At 36.7% G+C, this 21,052-nt stretch overlaps 1 protein-coding gene across 1 annotated transcript in view; it reads left to right on the top strand.

The window, feature by feature from the left end:
- Window positions 1-15,926: 15,926 nt before the first annotated feature.
- Window positions 15,927-21,052, top strand: part of LOC105218479 (lachesin) — a 40,907-nt gene continuing 35,781 nt past the window's right edge. The window contains exons 1-2 of the mRNA XM_054227408.1: window positions 15,927-16,116; window positions 17,242-17,360. Coding sequence (XP_054083383.1) covers window positions 15,927-16,116; window positions 17,242-17,360 — 309 coding nt within the window. The remainder of the gene's footprint in view (window positions 16,117-17,241; window positions 17,361-21,052) is intronic.

Here is a 21,052-nt window from a genome sequence, read left to right as displayed (position 1 = left end):
AGTGCGCTCATATTATTTCCTTTTTTATAAGATTTATTTAGATATAGAAAGCTCCAATTGGGAATTGACATCGGAACTGCGTATCTGACCAATTCGTATCAGCACCGTACCCAGATATGTATTCTGTCATTGCAACAAAAAAAATATTATGAATCCGCCACCCTACTGGACAATTATTTAAAATATTACGTATACGCCATGACAACAAATATTGCTAATTAAATTATTTTAATTTATGATATTTTAACTGTGAGCATTTCTTAGAATAGTTAAACACATTGCTTGGAAAATATAGAGAAATTATGATTGTATTAAACTGATGCCATGCTGATAATTTGGTTACAGTGATTACTAGATCTAAAAGATAATCAATCAGATCACAGTGACCCATTCCGCCTGCAGTGAGTTAATCGGTACGATATTAAAGACGGCAAGAAGTAAAAAAATAACAATTTCCCATTTAGATACAATTACTTTCACTTTTACAGCCGGTTTCACGAAAGTTTTTAATTGAAAATTAAGTTCCATTTAATTTTAATTTTAATTTTTATTTAACTTTGCACTTAAATTTCTTGCGTTTCACCATTATTGACATTTGGCATCAAAAAAATTAAAAGGCAGGGATGTTAGTAAGAATAACAGCTGATTTATGTAAACAAATAAATTGTATTTCTTTGTCAAAATGGTAAACAAATGGGAATTCAGCTGATAGAAAAGCGTAACCATGGTTACATATGACAGTATTTAAATAATATTTAAATGGCAAAGCGTGACCATTTAAATAAAAATTAAGTCAAATGGTGGAACTGAAATTAATTATTTTTCACTTAAATTTGTTTCGTGAAACCGGCTGTTAGTCAATAAACAGCCAGTATTAATTTTAAATAATTTGTATAAAAAATCTGATATTTCACCACTAATATTAACGGCACATAATTGAAGTGCACACCATCCAACAAAACAACAACAACTGAAGGTACAACAAACACACACATTTATTCTAAAATGGCTTGCCTTTGCCTTTCTCCGACAATCAGTCGCTTGCGGTTTGCGACGTGCAAACTTGTCAAACGACAAATCAATTTATTGCCATCTGTTCAAAGCGAATGCAGCAAAGCAAAGCGCTGTTAAACGGCAACAATGCGATTGCTGATAATACTGTCCTCATGTCTGAGACACATCTTCGTATGTGAGCAGCTCCTCGCATGTGGAATGTATATGGCTTCGTACATATGTTCGCTTATGTGGCATGCAATGGAGGCATTGGCACACAAGTGCAAGTTCGATGTCACCAGGAGAATATGCAAAACACATGCAAGCACGCACACACTCATGCAAACACTAATAACACACGAACTCATGAGCACAGTGCAGCAGCGTGGCTGCTTCAAAACTTCAAACTTCATCTACCGAGCAGCGAATGTGTGAGTATTTGTATGTGTTCGCACCTGCTGCGTTTTATCTCCACCGGAAATGGTGGAACGTACATCGCACTCATAATCGCACCTCAATTGGCTTCCAATGTCTAGAGCATTGACAACTTCAGCTTATAGATTTTTGCTTTTCAACCAGCAAATTGAACTACTCAATATGCCACATAGACGGATGAGAGTGCAGTGATTGGGCATATATGTGCATATACATATATATATGTATATATATATATATGTGTAATGTGTTGTTGTTGCAGCGCTGGTGGGCTATTGAAATTGTAAAAGTCAAACACATAGCCATTGTTCACAGCTGAAAGTTCGAACTGTTTCCGGTTTGATTGCGGATAGAGAGGTTACCAATGTGAAGCGGCATTATGGGAAAGCATTAAGGGAATAAAGAGATTACAAAATTATATTAGAATTATTTTATGTGAATGCGTTCATATGTGGATTTCGACTGAGTTGGTTAGAGTAGTGCTGTTTGCACGATTATGAGATCTTAGAGTAATTTTTTTTTTTCAATTTTGCATATCGGATTTTGTTGAAACCGATATTTGCGTAGAATATAATTTGGTGAGTTTTAAATCATATTTGTTCGGGATTTTGGCCTCTAGGTAACTTCTGAACTATAATGTTTAGAGTGCTGTAATCTCTTAACGAAATGAATTCATTTAATTACGCATAGATAAATTATGATTACTAAATCGGTTAGCATAATATACATATGTATGTTTTATAGTAATAAACTTGCCTTTTAGTGGACGTTTGCATTTAACGCAACATAATATGAAGTGACGAAATTGTATGTAACTTCCACGAAGATATCAAGTGTTACGTATACGCCGTGTCAAAATAAAACTATTATATATTTTATTAGAAATTAGAGCTGTAAAAGAATAAACCAAACTAGGTCTATATCAGTCATCCAAAGTGTATTTGGAACGGCAAGCTCAACTTTCAAGTCAATTTAAATAATTACGTATACGCCATAGTAGTCAACTAGATTTCTAAAATTTTTAATGTATATGACATATCTAAGTATTAAATCACGTTACTTAAATTTGAAAAGAATTTTTGTTAGATTGGTATCTCAGAAGAGAAAAGTTTCATTATTATAAAAACCCACTCTCAAGATTTTAGGCAAACTAACATAAAGTTGATCTTCCTACCTGCTAATAGAACATCCGTTTGTCAGCCCTTTGCTTATAATACAGAATATATCACTACATATGTAATATTACCACAGATATTTTGACAAAAGAAGAAGACATTTCAATCAAGAAACCATTTGACATTTTGGACGCTGTATATTTTAGTACGACTTCATAGGATAATATACCTCAGAAAAATTAATATTTGTGCAAAGTTTTTTTGTAATTCTCAAAAGAAAAACACAATAGCTTAATTCTGAGTATGCAGTTATATTTATTAATGCTTTATTTCTGTTTGCCGCACAAAAAATCGACGACAACACCATGCTCATATTATAGTTAGTATTAGTCCACTATGCAGATCGGGTCGCTTCATAGCAAATAGGTATATGTGCAAAACGATTTATTTGTTTTATGGCTGTCGCGGTGTCAACATCTCGACTACTGGAATTATAAAAGCACATAACGAGGATGTAATCAATAATTGAAAAATAATTATATAATTATTAAAACAACAACTAACTAACTAATTTGAGCTAAAAATGTCCCTTGGAACCGAATTTTGTCTGAGGAACATATCAAGGTTGAGATTATGAACAAAGACGGTTTAAAAATTTATGTAAATACTGCTGAAGCAATGTGCATCGAAAAACCATACGAAACTTTTTAGAAACCCCGAGGAATACAAAAAACATAAGCGTACTGGACCAAAATCTTCGATAAATGAACGTAGCAAATGGCATATTCGCAAGCTGGCAACTCAGGACATGATGAGTTGCTCCAAATTAAAGCGGAATTGCGGAATTTGGTCTATAAGTGCCAAGAGAACGTCTACAACAAGTTTTGTAAGAAGACTTAAATGTTAAATATAAATCCAAAGTGTCTAAATCGCGCTTACAAGACCGCTATAAAAACGCATGCATCCTTTTACGAAAAATATAAATTCTTAGAAGTAGAGTTTCAAAATTTGATATTTTGTGATGAGAAAACATTAAATTTTGATGGATCATAATAATTGGAGGGATCTACGGCACCATTGTTATACTTACTATAAGCGCAAACATGGCGGTGGATCTCCAATGATGTGGGCTGCTCTTAGCGCCAAAGAAAAGTCTCCCATTTGCCTTGTCCCGAGTCGTATGTATGTATGCATGTGATTGGCGTTGCAACCGTTTAGCCGGTTATAGCCGAATCAACGATAGTGCGCCACCTCTCTCTCTCCTTCGCAGTTCGGCGCCAGTTGAAGATCCCAAGTGTAACCAGGTCGCTCTCCACCTGGTCCCTCCAACGGAGTGGAGGCCTTCCCCTTCCTCGGCTTCCTCCGGCGGGTACTGCATCGAACACTTTCAGGGCTGGAGTGTTTTCGTCCATTCGGACAACATGACCTAGCCAGCGTAGCCGCTGTCTTTTTATTCGCTGAACTATGTCAATGTCGTCGTATAACTCGTACAGCTCATCGTTCCATCGTCTGCGGTATTCGCCGTTGCCAATGTTCTGAGGACCATAAATCTTACGCAAAATTTTCCTCTCGAAAACTCCTAGTGTCGTCTCATCTGATGTTGACATCGTCCAAGCTTCTGCACCGTAAAGCAGGACGGGAATGATAAGCGACTTGTAGAGCTTGATTTTGGTTCGTCGAGAGAGGACTTTACTGTTCAATTGCCTACTCAGTCCAAAGTAGCACCTGTTGGCAAGAGTTATTCTGCGCTGGATTTCGAGGCTGACATTGTTCGTGTTGTTGATGCTGGTTCCCAGGTATACGAAATTATCTACGACCTCGAAGTTATGACTGTCAACAGTGACGTGGGAGCCAAGACGCGAATGCGCCGACTGTTTGTTTGATGACAGGAGATATTTCGTCTTGCCCTCATTCACCTCCAAACCCATTCGCTTCGCCTCCTTATCCATGCGGGAAAAAGCAAAACAAACGGCGCGGTTGTTGCTTCCGATGATATCAATATCATCGGCGTACGCCAGGAGCTGTACACTCTTGTAGAAGATTGTACCTTCTCGGTTTAGCTCTGCAGCTCTTATAATTTTTTCCAGCATCAGGTTAAAGAAGTCGCACGACAATGAGTCACCTTGTCTGAAACCTCGTTTGGTATCGAACGGCTCGGAAAGGTCCTTCCCAATCATGACGGAGGTTTTGGTGTTGCTCAACGTCAATTTACACAGCCGTATTAGTTTTGCGGGGATACCAAATTCAGACATCGCGGCGTAAAGGCAACTCCTTTTCGTGCTGTCGAAAGCAGCTTTAAAATCGACAAAAAGGTGGTGTGTGTCGATCCTCTTTTCACGGGTCTTCTCCAAAATTTGGCGCATGGTGAATATCTGGTCAGTTGTCGATTTTTTAGGTCTAAAGCCACACTGATAAGGTCCAATCCAGCGAAGTCGATCAGCCTCAGGCCGTTTGGCGATGTTTCGTCATGGAGGCTGAATTTTCCGACTGTTGTGCCAAAGACACCTTCTTTACCAACCCTGGCGTTAAAATCGCCAAGCACGACTTTTACATCGTGGCGGGGGCAGCGCTCATAGGTGCGTTCTAGGCGCTCATCGAAAGCATCTTTGGTCACATCGTCCTTCTCTTCCGTTGGGGCGTGGGCGCAAATCAGCGATATGTTGAAGAACCTCGCTTTGATGCGGATTGTGGCAAGACGTTCATCCACCGGGGTGAATGCCAGGACTCTGCGACGGAGTCTCTCTCCCACCACAAATCCAACACCAAATTTGCGCTCCTTTATATGGCCGCTGTAGTAAAGGGTGATTTTTTAAGAGCTTGATAACTTAAAAAAAAAAAAAAACGCATAAAATTTGCAAAATCTCATCGGTTCTTTATTTGAAACGTTAGATTGGTTCATGACATTTACTTTTTGAAGATAATTTCATTTAAATGTTGACCGCGGCTGCGTCTTAGGTGGTCCATTCGGAAAGTCCAATTTTGGGCAACTTTTTCGAGCATTTCGGCCGGAATAGCCCGAATTTCTTCGGAAATGTTGTCTTCCAAAGCTGGAATAGTTGCTGGCTTATTTCTGTAGACTTTAGACTTGACGTAGCCCCACAAAAAATAGTCTAAAGGCGTTAAATCGCATGATCTTGGTGGCCAACTTACGGGTCCATTTCTTGAGATGAATTGTTCTCCGAAGTTTTCCCTCAAAATGGCCATAGAATCGCGAGCTGTGTGGCATGTAGCGCCATCTTGTTGAAACCACATGTCAACCAAGTTCAGTTCTTCCATTTTTGGCAACAAAAAGTTTGTTAGCATCGAACGATAGCGATCGCCATTCACCGTAACGTTGCGTCCAACAGCATCTTTGAAAAAATACGGTCCAATGATTCCACCAGCGTACAAACCACACCAAACAGTGCATTTTTCGGGATGCATGGGCAGTTCTTGAACGGCTTCTGGTTGCTCTTCACCCCAAATGCGGCAATTTTGCTTATTTACGTAGCCATTCAACCAGAAATGAGCCTCATCGCTGAACAAAATTTGTCGATAAAAAAGCGGATTTTCTGCCAACTTTTCTAGGGCCCATTCACTGAAAATTCGACGTTGTGGCAGATCGTTCGGCTTCAGTTCTTGCACGAGCTGTATTTTATACGGTTTTACACCAAGATCTTTGCGTAAAATCTTCCATGTGGTCGAATAACACAAACCCAATTGCTGCGAACGGCGACGAATCGACATTTCACGGTCTTCAGCCACACTCTCAGAAACAGACGCAATATTCTCTTCTGTACGCACTGTACGCATTCGTGTGGTTGGTTTAATGTCCAATAAAGTAAACTGAGTGCGAAACTTGGTCACAATCGCATTAATTGTTTGCTCACTTGGTCGATTATGTAGACCATAAATCGGACGTAAAGCGCGAAACACATTTCGAACCGAACACTGATTTTGGTAATAAAATTCAATGATTTGCAAGCGTTGCTCGCTAGTAAGTCTATTCATGATGAAATGTCAAAGCATACTGAGCATCTTTCTCTTTGACACCATGTCTGAAATCCCACGTGATCTGTCAAATACTAATGCATGAAAATCCTAACCTCAAAAAAATCACCCGTTAGATGTCACAAGGACCCACCTTCTTCCGTCCTTGTCCCGTCCATCGCACTTCTTGGATGGCGGTGATGTCAGCCTTGAGTCGTATGAGGACATCAACCAGCTGGGCAGAGGCACCTTCCCAATTAAGGGTCCGGACATTCCAGGTGCATGCCCTTATATCATTATCCTTAAAACGTTTGCAGGGGTCGTCATCAAAAGGAGCGTGTCTCATCCGAGGCTTTCGTAGATTTTTCATTGGTACTTCGTTTTTATGTGGTGGGTCCCAAGCCCTACGCACAACCGCATAAGTGGGCTTCGCCTTCAAACGGATGTCTGTTGGCTACCCAGAGGATACTTGGTCTAAAACCGGAAGTCGTGAGCTGCTTAAACCATTTGGAGAAGAATCGTTTCTGGCCACTCCCACGTGAATGACAATCAACAACTTTCCTCACTTGCGTGAACTTCTACACATGATCCCATCCTCCAAAAAAATCCCGAGTCGTATGAAAGCAAAATATATATGGAATTTCTAGAACTATCAAGAACTTTAAATTTTTTAAGGAGAACTATATGTTTAAATTTTAGTAAAATTTTAATTCGTCCAGCGGACAAAAATCGTGGAACCGTCAGTGTCCAGTTGTGGGAGCTCTCATTGTACACCATTTTAATGAAAAGCATGCGAACTGTTACTTATACGTAGTGACAGCGAAATCGTTTTCTTTACTATTTAATTTTATAACTTAATTTGAATTCATTGTGAAACAGTTTTTTTGCTTAACAATCAAATAAAATAATTGCGTATACGCCACAGTGTGCATAGTAAAACCCAATGTAAAAGTATTGTTTAATTTTTAAAATTGAAATAACCGGATATTTTTAAAATTTTAAGAAGTTCAAAAATTGCAAATATAACACTTAATACTGAGCATTCTCAAGAATAATCTGCATTACTTGCGTACTAACTATAATTATATAAAAAACATAATTATTACGTTAATATATCTTAACCAAAAAATATTGAGTAAATTTTAAATATTTCTTCAACATAAAATTTCCAATTTTTCTTGAATAACAATTTATCATAAAAAGCGGTTTTTTCGACCAAACGAAAACAATTTACTACTTCCTGGTGCAAATCTACCCAACGATCTGTCTCATTTTTTACAAAATCATAGCAAGGGCAAACTATTCGATGCGCGCCAATTTCTAGTCATTGAAAATATTTCAATTTCGAACCAAACAGCTAACGCAATGAAGAGCGATGTGTGTGTCTCGACTTTGTAATTGAATTGACAACTCTATTTCCAAACACACAAACACTCACTAAATTCTAGCTTTCCTGTTTCTTGTTTTTGCGTTTGTTATCGAATATTTTCGGACAACCTAACCAGCTAGTCAATGGCAGCATATGCTAGAATGTATATACATACTTACATATGTATATGTACAAAGCCATGCAAACACATTCGTATCTATTTAGATATATTTATGCTGTGGGCATGCATGCTTGCACTCATACACTCTCACAAACATTTATACGAAAGCTATGTGTTCAAACCACTTATGAAAATCAAAAGCATGTCAATCAAAAAATTTTTGCACCAACCGAAAATAGTGAATATTCATTCGACAACAGCAACGAGTGCGTTCGTTCAATATGAAAGCGCACATACATATATACACCTTACACACACTTGTATAGAGTTGTATGGCAATATTTGCCAGAGCGTAGCTGCGATAAGGCTTTTCCGCCTGCCAAACAAGCCGAGCACCCGTCGCCCACCCACACACTCGCATTTGCTAACAGCGTAAATTGTGTTTGTTGCTGCTGTTGCATTTTCCCTTTGCCACTGCAGCGAAATCGAATCATATCCGCAACACTTGAACTGTTGTCGTTTATTTCTACAGCTCTTGTATTGCCGCCGTCCTTCCACACGGCGTACGGTGTTCTGCCCACCGTTCTACGTTATTTTTTTTTTTCGCCTCACACGGTTTCCTCTCGCCGTCGTCAGCTTTTGCCTTTGCGGAGCATTGCTTGTGACGCGCATGTGTGTGTGTGCTTTTATCTTGTGTATGCAGTCGTTCAGTCGCAGCATTGTGCACCGCTTGCCTCCTCGTTCATTGGCGTTCACTCGCTCGTCTACATTTTGCTATGTGCATTTTCTTTGTGTGATATTCGGTTGCATGCGCATATCTCGCGACTACCGCTTTTTGCGCAGATACAGAGCAGATTGCTTGCGAACCAACAATTCAACCGAATCGCTCGACCGATTGACTGGGTGTACGTTTGTCTATTTATTCGGTCTTCTGACTGCTATCGGTGCTATCGTATGCTGAATGGAAAGTTTTCTTTGTTTTTTCTGCACTCATGGGATATTCTGACTTCGCAAGCCGATTTATATGGGTGTGAAAATATACATACATCTGCATTGGTCGGTAGAGAGGAATATATAATTTCTTATAAATTCACATGAATGAAAAACCTAAAGTCTTGAAACTTAAAGTTTCTTTTAACTTCTCTGAAGGGTATGAAAAGTCTTTGGGAAGAACTCACAAAAGCAAAAGGAGGCAAATAAGCGGTTTGCGAAGAACCGAACTTTGTTCAACGAACATAACCATTGAAATTTTATTGCGATCGTTTAGATAAAATCTCTCTAAAGTAAGACTTTCTGAATTAAAAAAGACATTTTCAGTTCAGTTCATATGTTTTTAAATAATTTGTTTAACAATTTTACATTTTATAATAACATAGAGTTCCTAAAGCGGGTAATATACTTCCCATCCGATCTTATAAACCTCCAATCGATTTCGTTATACAGTGTATTCTTCTGATGTCACTGTGCTTTAGATCCACAGAAAAGGTTTTACGACGATCAGTGGTCTTATTATGAGCTTACTTACATTCAGCTCTATAGCTACGTAATTAGATTTATTATATTACTAGTTGACCCGGCAGTGAACTTTTTTCCTCATTTGAGGCAACAAATAAGCAAATTTTTGATTTTATTGATTTCATTGAGTTAATTTTTTTATTAGGATGATTTAAAAAAATCAAGTTTTTTAGTGATTCTTTATTATCTATGTATTTTGGTACATTAGGTAGTGGGAAGTGTTACGTCCATTGTCTATTTTGTGGTGAAGTATTTCTCTACTATCTTGATAAGACTCTACAACTTTCACTACTTTTCAAGTTTTCCGATTAAGTGGTTTGCGATAAATATACCAAAACGTTCCCTTTGCTTTTCTCTCGCCAATTTACCAAACAATTAACCACATATGCCCTTCCGTACCTAGATCACGTGTTCAGAATTTTATAGTTTAAATTGTTGCTTTGTTATTTCCCGTTTTGTTTAACTACTATTTTTTAGTTTTTGCAGAAGTTCGATTTTGGCCATCAGGAATGCCAACCTTCTCATTGTATCAAGGTTAAAGTGTGAGCTAAGTTATATTAGGGCATCCAGATCAAATTATTGCTTGACCCGCACAGACGCATGTTGAGCTGTGACCACGTCTACTTACCTAATAATTTGTAAATCCTAATGTCCTTCCGTGCTATGAATATCTTTTGCAAAAGTCTTATTTTTTTTAACTTTTTTTTTTATTTTTTTTGCATTTGCCCGGATTTGCCTATCTACAATACAATCTCATATTGCTAATTCTAACGTGTACGAAATTTTATTAAGATATCAAGATTTCAATTCAAATTTTCGCTTGACCGAATGACCAACTGGACAGACGGATGTCCATCCATTGCGACTAAAATTTGATATATAAACTATCCTATCTTTTAAGTTGGACCAAACTGAAGGCGTGTGCAAAATTTCATTAAAATCGGTTCAGTAGTTTAGGCGCCTATTCCGCGGACAAACAATCAGAATTAATTTGTAGCATGAAAGTATGTCCGATTATCTTCTAATAATGGTTTGAATTTTTATTTTTTTATTAATGAGTCTAGTTCAGAACTGTGAGTTGATAACTATTTAGCAATAATAATTATAGAGAATAGAATATTTAAAATTGTTTGAATAAATCAAACATTTGTATTTATTTCCGGAGATTAATATGAAACTGGCAGAAGTAGGTATTATGTCATTATGCTTTAGCTTCAATTAAAGGGCAAGTAATGTTGGATCAATGTATAAATAATGTTCATTAATTACATAATCTTCCATCAAGAGAGTTCCCGATTTCCTTCTAGGAAATAAACAAAAATAAAAACAACAATTAAGGAAAGGCTAAGTTCTAACCCTATAATGAGGTATATGAGAGTTAGAGGAAGTTATGACCCGATATAAACCATTTCTGGTACAGAGACACCTTTAGAAGTAAAAGATTTCCTTTGAATTAAATTTAGATATCTGAGAGATTTACCTATATTTTCGGTGAAAAATTACCCTAAGGCACTGAGTTCTTCATATTCGATATCCGGGGCATTGAAAATTTATAGTCCGATTTCGACAATTTTTTTCACAAGTGATGCCACAGATCATATACAGTATTTGTGTAAAGTTTTATTTTATATTATAAAATGAAGGAATGAGATGGAATTAAAAATAGAGTTATATGGGAAGTTTTCGTGGTTGTGAACTGATTTCATCATCTCATCAGGCTGTCAAGAAAATATTATATACTGAATTTCATTGAAATCGCTCGAGTATTTCCTGAGGTATGATTTTTTGACCCATAAGTGGGCAACGCCACGCCCATTTTCCATTTTGTAAAAAATCTGAGTGCAGTTTCTTTCTGCTATTTCTTTTGTAAAATTTAGTGCTTCTGATGTTTTTCGTTAGAGAGTTAACGCACTTTTAGTAATTTTCAACCGATCCTTTGTATGGGAGGTGGGTGTGGTTATTATCCGATTTCAAATATTTTCATGGTGTGTCTTGAGGTACGTAAGGCAACCGACTCCAGAAATTTTTGTTTATATAGCTTTATTTGTTTGCGAGATATATACAAAATACCCATTTGGGGAAAAAAATTACATCCACATATACCCCTTACTAGGGCGATCCTTTATATCAAATTTTATTCTTATAACTTTATTTATGGCTTGGATATGACACTTTATAAGTTTTTGGTTTTCGACATTTTGTGAGCGTGGCAATGTTCCCATTTCGCCCATTTTCAATAATCAGGCTGCCAAGGAATATATGTACCAAGTTTCGTCAAGATATCTTAACTTTTACTGAAGTTATCCGTTGCACGGACAGACGGACGGACGAAGGGGCGGATAGACAGACATTCGAATTTTGCCTCGTCTCGTCATCCTTATCATTTATACGAGTATATGTATGTATATAACCCTATATCTAACTCGTTTAGCTTTATAACAAACGACCGTTATGTGAACAAAACTATAATACTCTCTTTAGCAACTTTTGTTGCGAGAGTATAAAAAAGTACGATTGGAACCAAAGGAGGTGATTTATTAGGAAACGCCTAGGATGACTTCGCCGATTTTTTTCTTTTTTTTTTTTTTGTTTTAAATACGATCCTGCAAAAAATGGCATATCAACATTCTTATTATCTATTTGCCAGAATGTCAAAGGCCATACTCGATCATTAACTGGAATTTCTTTGGACTGTAGCTTAGTTTTCTTCAATCGAGATCAACATTTCGATATATGCAACTGAATAAGACAGTTAAAGGAACAGCGTATAAGAAACGTAAACATTTAATGGAATGGAATAAAATATATATATATCCTGCCCCGATCCAAGTTACCCTACCAAACCAAATTTATGTCAGATCGGTCGAGCCGTTTGAGTCCACTAGTTATTGAGACTTTATTATATATACATATATAAAATAATTTGCATCCATTGAAGTGAGTTTTTAAACTGGTGGCGACTCTCTCTCGACAGTGTACTAGGAGCAATATAATTTGTATATATAAATTAGTATGCATGATATAATTAACTATATATGTATATATACAAACTAAATTGAGTGCAGCGCTGCGCGATACATGCCAACAAACAAATCAGTATACATTTTCAGCTTCCGCATTTACGTCTTTGCTAACCCTCGCACACAAAGTATGCAGATAAAACACCGAGTATGAAAAAGTTTTAAAAAGAAATATAAAAAAAATAAATTTGCTTCCTGTTGCGTGGCTGCTGCAATGGCATGCAAAAGGAAATTATGCGCGTAAAAAAATGTATTAGAAAATTATATGAGTATCAAAAGCGAAAATATTGTGGGCAAAGAAAAAAGTTAGAGGGGGTGACAGTAAAGGAAGAAGTTTCAAAGTAAAAGCCTTGTGCTCTTCCTGTTGCATGCAACAACCACGTGGAGCGGTGACGCAGCTGCAACTCAATTGAAACATTTTAGCCGCAATAATAGAGGAAGTGGGTGCTTAGCACAAATACAAGTTAATTTGAAAAAGAGAAATATTTTTTTAATAACAATTTATAAAAAAGCAGAATTAAAACTTTTTATTTCAAACAACAACCGCAAAAGAAATTACAGTAGAGTATTAGTAGCAGATTTAAAATGAAGAGAGTAAATGTAGAAAATGTGAAAATAACTGTAAAAACGATATAAAAGTAAGTGTTTTGTTTGCCACACTCTCTCACTCTCTGTCTCTTTCCCTCTCTTTCTCTCTCTCTCTGAATGTCTTTGCAGAACTTATTTCGGTTTTTATGGCAGAAGTTTGGATTGCTGCAGTTAATGTGCAATTGCATAGCAGGCAGTAGTCCCTCTACTACAACAACAACAAGCACAACAAAAGCTACAACAAAAACGCCATCGGCTATAAAAACGCCAGCAAACAAACAACAAAAACGCCAAGTTGCCAAAGAAACAAGAAAGTAAAGGAAGTACAACAACAACAGCAACAAACAACCATAAGTAAACGAAACAAAATCGAAAGCTGCAACAACAAAGACTGGCTTACAAAAGAGTGTAATGCTATATAAGTAGCAATAGAAAATGCAAATAAAGCTACGATAAGCGCATGCAACAACAACAACGGCATACAGCACAATAACAACAACAAATGCGTACAACAAAATAAAAAGAGCTTACGCTTGGACACCTGCAACTCGCTGAATTCAGGCGGCTCGTGCAACTCTAACCACCACAGCTGCAAGGCTCAGCAAATAAAGAAAGAAAAAAGTTCAAAAAAAAAGTAAAATCAGCTGTATAGTGAGGCAGCGAAGTGGCATTAGTTGCCTACACCCTCTGTGTGCTGTGTCAGCCAGCTTCAACGTATATCCATATATACTCACACGCACACACGCATGCGTACGCATACATATGTGCGCAATTACAGTTAGCATAAAACGCGCAACTTTTCCCACTTTCGCGCGCCTCTTCGCCTCTCAAGCTAACGCTCATTGCACTACTACTACTCGCTGGCCATAAGCGCATTGGCCGCGCCACCGTCTCACCATTATGGGTCAGTTTAAATGTTGCTGCGTAGGCACTTTGTGGAGTAATGTTTTTCTACTACTCATCACAATCGGCTACCGGAACGGAAGCGGCAGTGGTACGCTCGTGTTTGCACAAGGTAGGAGTCAAAAAGTACACTCACGCACACACACACACACATACTCATATACCTAAATGCATGCATTCATTCATTACGAAATGTTAACACTATCGCAGCCATGTGTGGCCTTTTATATGCTTACGCGCGCAAAATGGAAAACGCAAGCAATTACATACGTACTCACATACACTCAAATACATATTTACGCGCTTTGAAATTTTCATTTGAAAATTGTAGGCAAATATTTGAGGCACATTTTCTTTTTCAATATTCTATTTAAGTGTTTACATTACATTTAGGTTATAATTAGTGGATTACAACTAGTTCTTTGTATTTTTTTATTCCTTTAAAGTTCAAAATATGAATTCTTATGTTCTTCTTTTAAAACAAAGCTAACAAAAATTGCATATCATTCCTCGTAATAATAATAAAAAGGTCTAGGAAAAATAAATCCTTTATTTTTTCATTAAATTGAAGGATGAATTGATTTCTTTATGTCGCTTTGCTCGACAGCCAGTTGAAATTTTTTTTCTTTTTTGAGGCGCATTTTTCACAAACAACGTCCTTCGCTATGGACAGGAACAGGTAGTACTTACTTGGAGCTATATCCTTATTGCTCGGATGCAAAATAGCTTCCCGAAGATTCTATGGAGTCAATATCAATATGTGTGATCTGGCGCTGTCCTAATGGAATACAATTTTTCTCCTTTTGCCAAAAGCTGACTGCTTCTGGGCAATCTTTCCTTCAGTTCGCCTCATTGTTGGCAATACACGTTCCAATTAAATTTGGTCATAGTAAATTATTCTTTGCCAAATCATCCAAAGACACAGCCTTCACAGCCGACATAGCCATTCCCGGCGGTCAATTCTTACTTGGCCATCGTTTGAGTCGGCTCACCGCGTTTCGACTACAACCGTTTTCGTTACTGAACCACTATTCATCAACAGTAACCATCCATTTAAGAAATTTCTCGGTTTTCTTGCAATTCCAAGATATTTTGCGTAAACTCGTGTGACAGTCACCGAGCTTTTTCATCATAACGCAAGATACAAGTGACTAACGCCATCTATTTACTACTACTTTTTTCGAATATTGCCCGCAAAACTACTATTTGTTTTTAAAGGAAAATACAACAATGTACCTAATGTACCAACTTGAAGCAAACGCGTATAGGCTTCTTTTTTCTATTCATATTTTATAACATTAAGTTATTTAATTTTGAATAATCAATCAAATGTACATATATCCATCATATAGATAGTGACGCGCACCTTGAATGGGCCAAAATGAACGTTATCTCAGCAGATTTGAACGTATGATCTTAATTAAACTATAGTTTGGTAGATAAAATAGAAGAAATATGTGATATCGTAAACACCATCAGCTCAAACCTTCTTCAAATATAATATAATAATATAAAGATAGTAATGAAATATAATAATTTCCACCTCTCTGGTTGAGCTTATTTGACACATAACTGCATTACCACAAGATATATATAATCCTAGCATTATAGAAATACAATTAATTGCTTATAAGAGATATCCAATCGCGCATATTCATTTTTTAAGATATATTGTCAAATTATCATACTCTGAAATATTTAGAAATACTAAGCATCTCTTACTGTGATCAGATATATGGAGAATGTGGAAGAACCTCTTACCACTAAATTACAGCCGTTTTAATAAATTTCCAACAGATTTCCTGCCTATCCTGATAGGTATTTTGAAAGCTAGATTTAAGATTTAGTTACTTGAAGATGTATAATTATACTAAAGTGATTTGTAAAAATAATCCAGAATGCCACAGAGGGGTCATCGTTTAATTAATCTGGAAGATCCCGAAGAGTTCGTTAATGATTTTGATTGGTCGAATAGTGACTGTGAAACTGATTTCTCTGGCGACGACAGCATCGCTGATCCAAATGTCATCATTCCGCCGATTCGAAGTAATTTGGTTCTATTTGATTCTATTGAAGAAGATCCAGAATGTGATAACAATAATTTACATATAAGTACTAATAATACAACAATGATTAAATACTAACAACAATTCAATTCTAATAAATTAAAAAATAATTAAAAACCAAATGTTAGAGAAATTAATTTGCTGCTACAGTAGCCTTGCTAAGTCGGAACGTCTCAGACTCAATCTCTTACGTCTCAGTTGGTTTTCTGGTTCAGCAGTTTCGATGAGTCTGGATGCTCTTCATTTACATGCTGTCTTAGCCTCATTTCGTGACTTTGCAAGTTTGGTTATTTCGTTTACTACTGAATCCACAGCAAAATCACGGTGAAGGTCAGCAGATCTAACATACCAAGGAGCATTAACTATACTTCTTAGTGCCTTATTTTGGAAGCGCTAAATGCATGCTATAAATGAGGACCTAGTGGTTCCTTAAAGGACCAACCAATAAAACACCCTATAAAGTCTAAAGAATATTTTTTAAAAAAACTCGTAGAATAAATGTTGTTTGTAACCATTAATTATAATACATATCGAAATTTGGAATGAATCGGAGTTATTAGGCTTTTAGGATTAAGAAGAAAGGTAATGAGACTCTTGTATATGTTCTTTAGTTTACAAACCTTCATAGTTTTCACAAAAGTAAGTGAAGGCAACAATTTCTACTAGTTCATCGATACTTCACCTGTCTGTGGAGCAATTACCTTCTCACAATTTCCTTGAGATGTACAAAAAGGATGCTTCATCTTCTTACCGAAACGCTCTAAAAATATAAAGATAAAAGTGTTCTCCGTAGTTGAGCAAGAACATTTAATACGAAATATTTCCACTGTAGAGCTCCAACGCTTGAATGCAGCGTAATTGAGCGCTTGCAAAGTGCATTAGATATGAGAATTATGCAGCCATTGTTGTTGTAGTTTATCATCCTGTGTTGTCAGCAAATTTATTTGTGCCACACATGTGCTTTGCGCACTTAACCCACCATTTTCACTTGACGCTACGAAACGCATGCACTTACTCGTACTAACATTCGCACACATACATGCACATTTGAATGCATTTAACACACAATATTCCATATAATTCTCACGTTCGCAATCCATTCAACCAAGCAACTAACCAAACGGGCTGTCATCACTTCCATTTGCAGGCCATAATCAACCAGATGAGCCGGAGCCGGAGTTCTTGGCGCAATTGACCAACTTTTCAGTGCCGCAAGGGCGCGATGTCTCATTCACGTGCGTGGTCAACAACTTGGGCCAGTATCGGGTAAGTAGCTGCATTCGCTATACACACACATCTTTATAAGTATAACGGTATAAGGCACTAGCAGATAAGAGGCTATACTATATACATATTTATGTATGTTTGCATCAGAAGTGTGGGCCGGCTGCTGCTCAGCGCCAGCACACATCCATACACATTCTTTGAGCTTAAGTGTTGCATGTATGTATGTATGTCCGTTGGTCTGCTCAGGGGCCAGCGTTGCAATAAATTATTTTGCACTCTCAAGTGCAGAGCACGTCCTCAACCGTTCGGAGGGTGGTAATATTTATGCATGCACGAAGATATAAGTAAGTGAAGCAACGAAAGTAACTGACCTTAGCGCAGTCTTTAGAGCGCCATAGACGTAATAGAAGTTGGATGCGCACGTACCGTTGCTACATAAACTCGGATATAATTGTGCTTGAATTTGTAGTGTATTGATGAAATTAAAAGGAAGAATGTAATACGCGTCTAAAGAATATTTTAAGAGTTTTTATTGGAAGAAAATTGAATTAGAAACGCTAAGAAATAAGTGTGTTTATTTCTACTCATGCCCAATCATCAGCTGATAGCTCCGCAACTTAAGGCTAACAGTTAGCTATATATACATCACCGTATCAAAAAATTTAAAACTATAATGATGCATCACCTACTTTCAATAGCAAATAATCGGCCATATTGTACAATTCATGTGAACAAAGCATTCCAGATGTTTTCGCTTAGACAATAAAACAGACCTTTGGGAAGTCAGAAGAAACCCTAATTAGATATTTAGACTACGTGAACATACTATGAATCTGCATACATTTTTCTATTTCAAGTCTCAATCTCGTATACGCGAAGCATTCCATAAGGAAGTGTTCAGATAATTCACCCTTCTCTTCTTCCAGGCTTCCTACAACTACGAAAGTATTACGGAGGGCGAAGAGCTCCCTAGGCTTCGTACAAATTTCCGTGGATCAGAAGGATCTTGCAACTGACCAGCGCTTACACAAGAGGATAAGTAGTGTCCTACTTTTCTTTTACTGTGAACTTGTCTAATTGTAAAGATCTAATTGGCACCGACTGAAAGTGAGGGTAAACATTTTTTTACCAGTCTCGAGCGCGTAGTCAGTGAACTCATTGCTGATATCACCGCTATGCTAGCAGATATGCTACGCTTCGAAGCAATAGATACGCTGCTATCTTTATAGAATCCACTTGCGCATTAAAAACGCTACAATAGCAAAAAACTACTTAATATCCATAGACCTTAGTTCATATACAAAAAGTTGTTAAAATTAATTAAATTGTTAATATTGATACTTGTTCCCTACAATTGTTTTGTTGAAAAAAATTTACTCTTTTTGTTTTGATAATCTTGAATATTCAAGTATTTTAATGATGTATTTTAACCCACACTTTTAGCATAATTATACTCACCATTCAATGGATTCTTCATTTTAATATTAAAATAATATCCATATTCTACTTGCCAAAAAATCAGCATGTATTGCAATGTGTCATATGAACAATGGGTTTCAGATATTTGTTGCAATAGTCCAGTATCGCGACGTGTAAGCACAATACCCCGTGTTTCAAAGTTTTCACCAACAATCAAGATGGCAACTTCATCTATTGTTGGAGCATTAAATGTGCGTTCGTGTGTTTCAGACGGTAGGTTATCCGCTCTGATCACGACTTTGTAGTCATCATTTGGCATGCGTTTCATTGCTGCATTGATCTCTTGAAGTCGAGCAAGTTGATCCTCCATCTTGCACATGAAGTATATTTATAAAAATGTATGTTCGGCATCTTCGAGAGGTTGCAATGCCCCTATGGTGAATCTGGCCCTGTATCTACAAATTCAAAATCGATGTTAGTATGACTGTTTTTTAAACATCCATCGTATCTCAAAAACGGCTTGACCTAAGGAAATTTGTAGGGTACGCTCAGCACATGTAAACGCATGGAACGCTCTATTACATTATATGACAAAATGTTTTCTGGGTATTGGACCAAATATAAATTTTCTTAAGTTAAAAAAGTATGCTCTCCGTTTCTCGAAGTTTGCCTCGAAATTCGAAATATAAGACTACGAATTTCGAAAAATAATTCAAAAATTTGAATTTCTAAAAAATGGCACAATTTTGGAAAAAAATATCGTTTCTTACTTATGACTCAATCTCCCATAAAAATTAAATTTGATCCAATACCCAGCCGAGGGATGTACGTTGTTATCAATCAAAAATTACCAACGTTTTTATTATTTTATATGAAAAAACTAAAAAAGCTCAAAATTCGCAATTTTTCGAGGCGGGGCGATTCAGAACGCTGTAACTCATGTTCATATAATAATTTTAACTTAAAATGTATATATGTACTGTGGAAATATATGTTAAAGAGGCCGTTTATATGTTAAAGAGGCCGTCATAAGTGTTTATTTTTGTCATTTGTTTATTTTTCATCAAATTGATGTTGTGACTGATAACTTTTTCGTTTTTGAGTTTTGTTTTCATTTTTATGAAAAGAAAGCCTACTCAAATGTTTTGAACAATAAATTTGTGTTTTATATGGAATGTCAATTGCGTTTTTTATTCCACAATTTATTCACGCTCCGGCCCTAAGCTACCTGCAAACCAAATTTATGCCAAATCGGTTCAGCCATTCTTTAGTTATAAATAGTTGAACTAACACGACTTTCTATTATATCTAATATATAAAATTCTCGTGTCACGGTGTACGTTATTGAACTCCTCTGAAACCGCTCGACCGATTTTCGTGAATCTTAGCGTGCATATCGGCTAGGGTGGAGAATCGGACAACATATATTTTTCATCCTCCTAAATGTTAAGGGTGGTCCACCCCTATTTTTTTTTAACTTTCCGCGAAGAAAATTAAAAATTTTCTAAAATCGGGAAGTTATTGGTTGTTGAAGTTCAAACAGATCTGGCTAATTTTAGTCTTGAAATATTCGTGGAAGGCCAGAAAAAGATTAGAAAGTGAGTAAATATGGAAAAATTGCGAGGAAGATATCAATAAGAGAATTTTATTCGAGTTGACAAGAAAAATATAAAAAGAGAAAACAAAAAAATAAAATTTTGAAGGTTGTCATTGTTTTTTTCTTAAAATAGTTTTGTAATTGTTCAATTGTATAAGGTTGTGTCGATAGCCCAAAACAATTTGTAACAAATAAGGAAAGGCTAAGTTCACGTCCAACCGAACATTTTACACTCTCGCAATTTATTGATGTAATTTTATAAAGATAACACACAATATGACCTATATATTCGGCATAAAGTCGAATAGAAAATTATCATATATAGTATATGAGGGCTGATGTAATTCCAGAACCAATTACACTCATTTTCACCAAGGTTCCAAGGTTTCCAAGGTTAACGGGGATAGGCACCTGTTAGTAGGCAAACAAACGGCACATTCGGCCTTGAAATTACTCCTAAATTGCAAATGAACGAAACACCAGTCGGCAAAATCGCCAAAAATAGCGCTATAACGAAGATTTCCCAAATATTCAAGAAGTCGCTGGAGGTACTGCACAGGACTTTAAAAGATCTTGATTGTCGATAAACGTTTTTGGTGGAGCCTGTTAACAGGTGATTTACGCCAGACTCTTCCAATTATTCCTGAATCAACTGTTACTGACGGGCTAATCGCATGCCTAAAGTCATTTAATTTGTGGCGACACATAAAGAATC

This window comes from Zeugodacus cucurbitae, chromosome 3, assembly GCF_028554725.1.
Source record: "Zeugodacus cucurbitae isolate PBARC_wt_2022May chromosome 3, idZeuCucr1.2, whole genome shotgun sequence".
Lineage (NCBI taxonomy): Eukaryota > Metazoa > Arthropoda > Insecta > Diptera > Tephritidae > Zeugodacus > Zeugodacus cucurbitae.
This window is presented reverse-complemented; position numbering and strand designations above follow the sequence as displayed.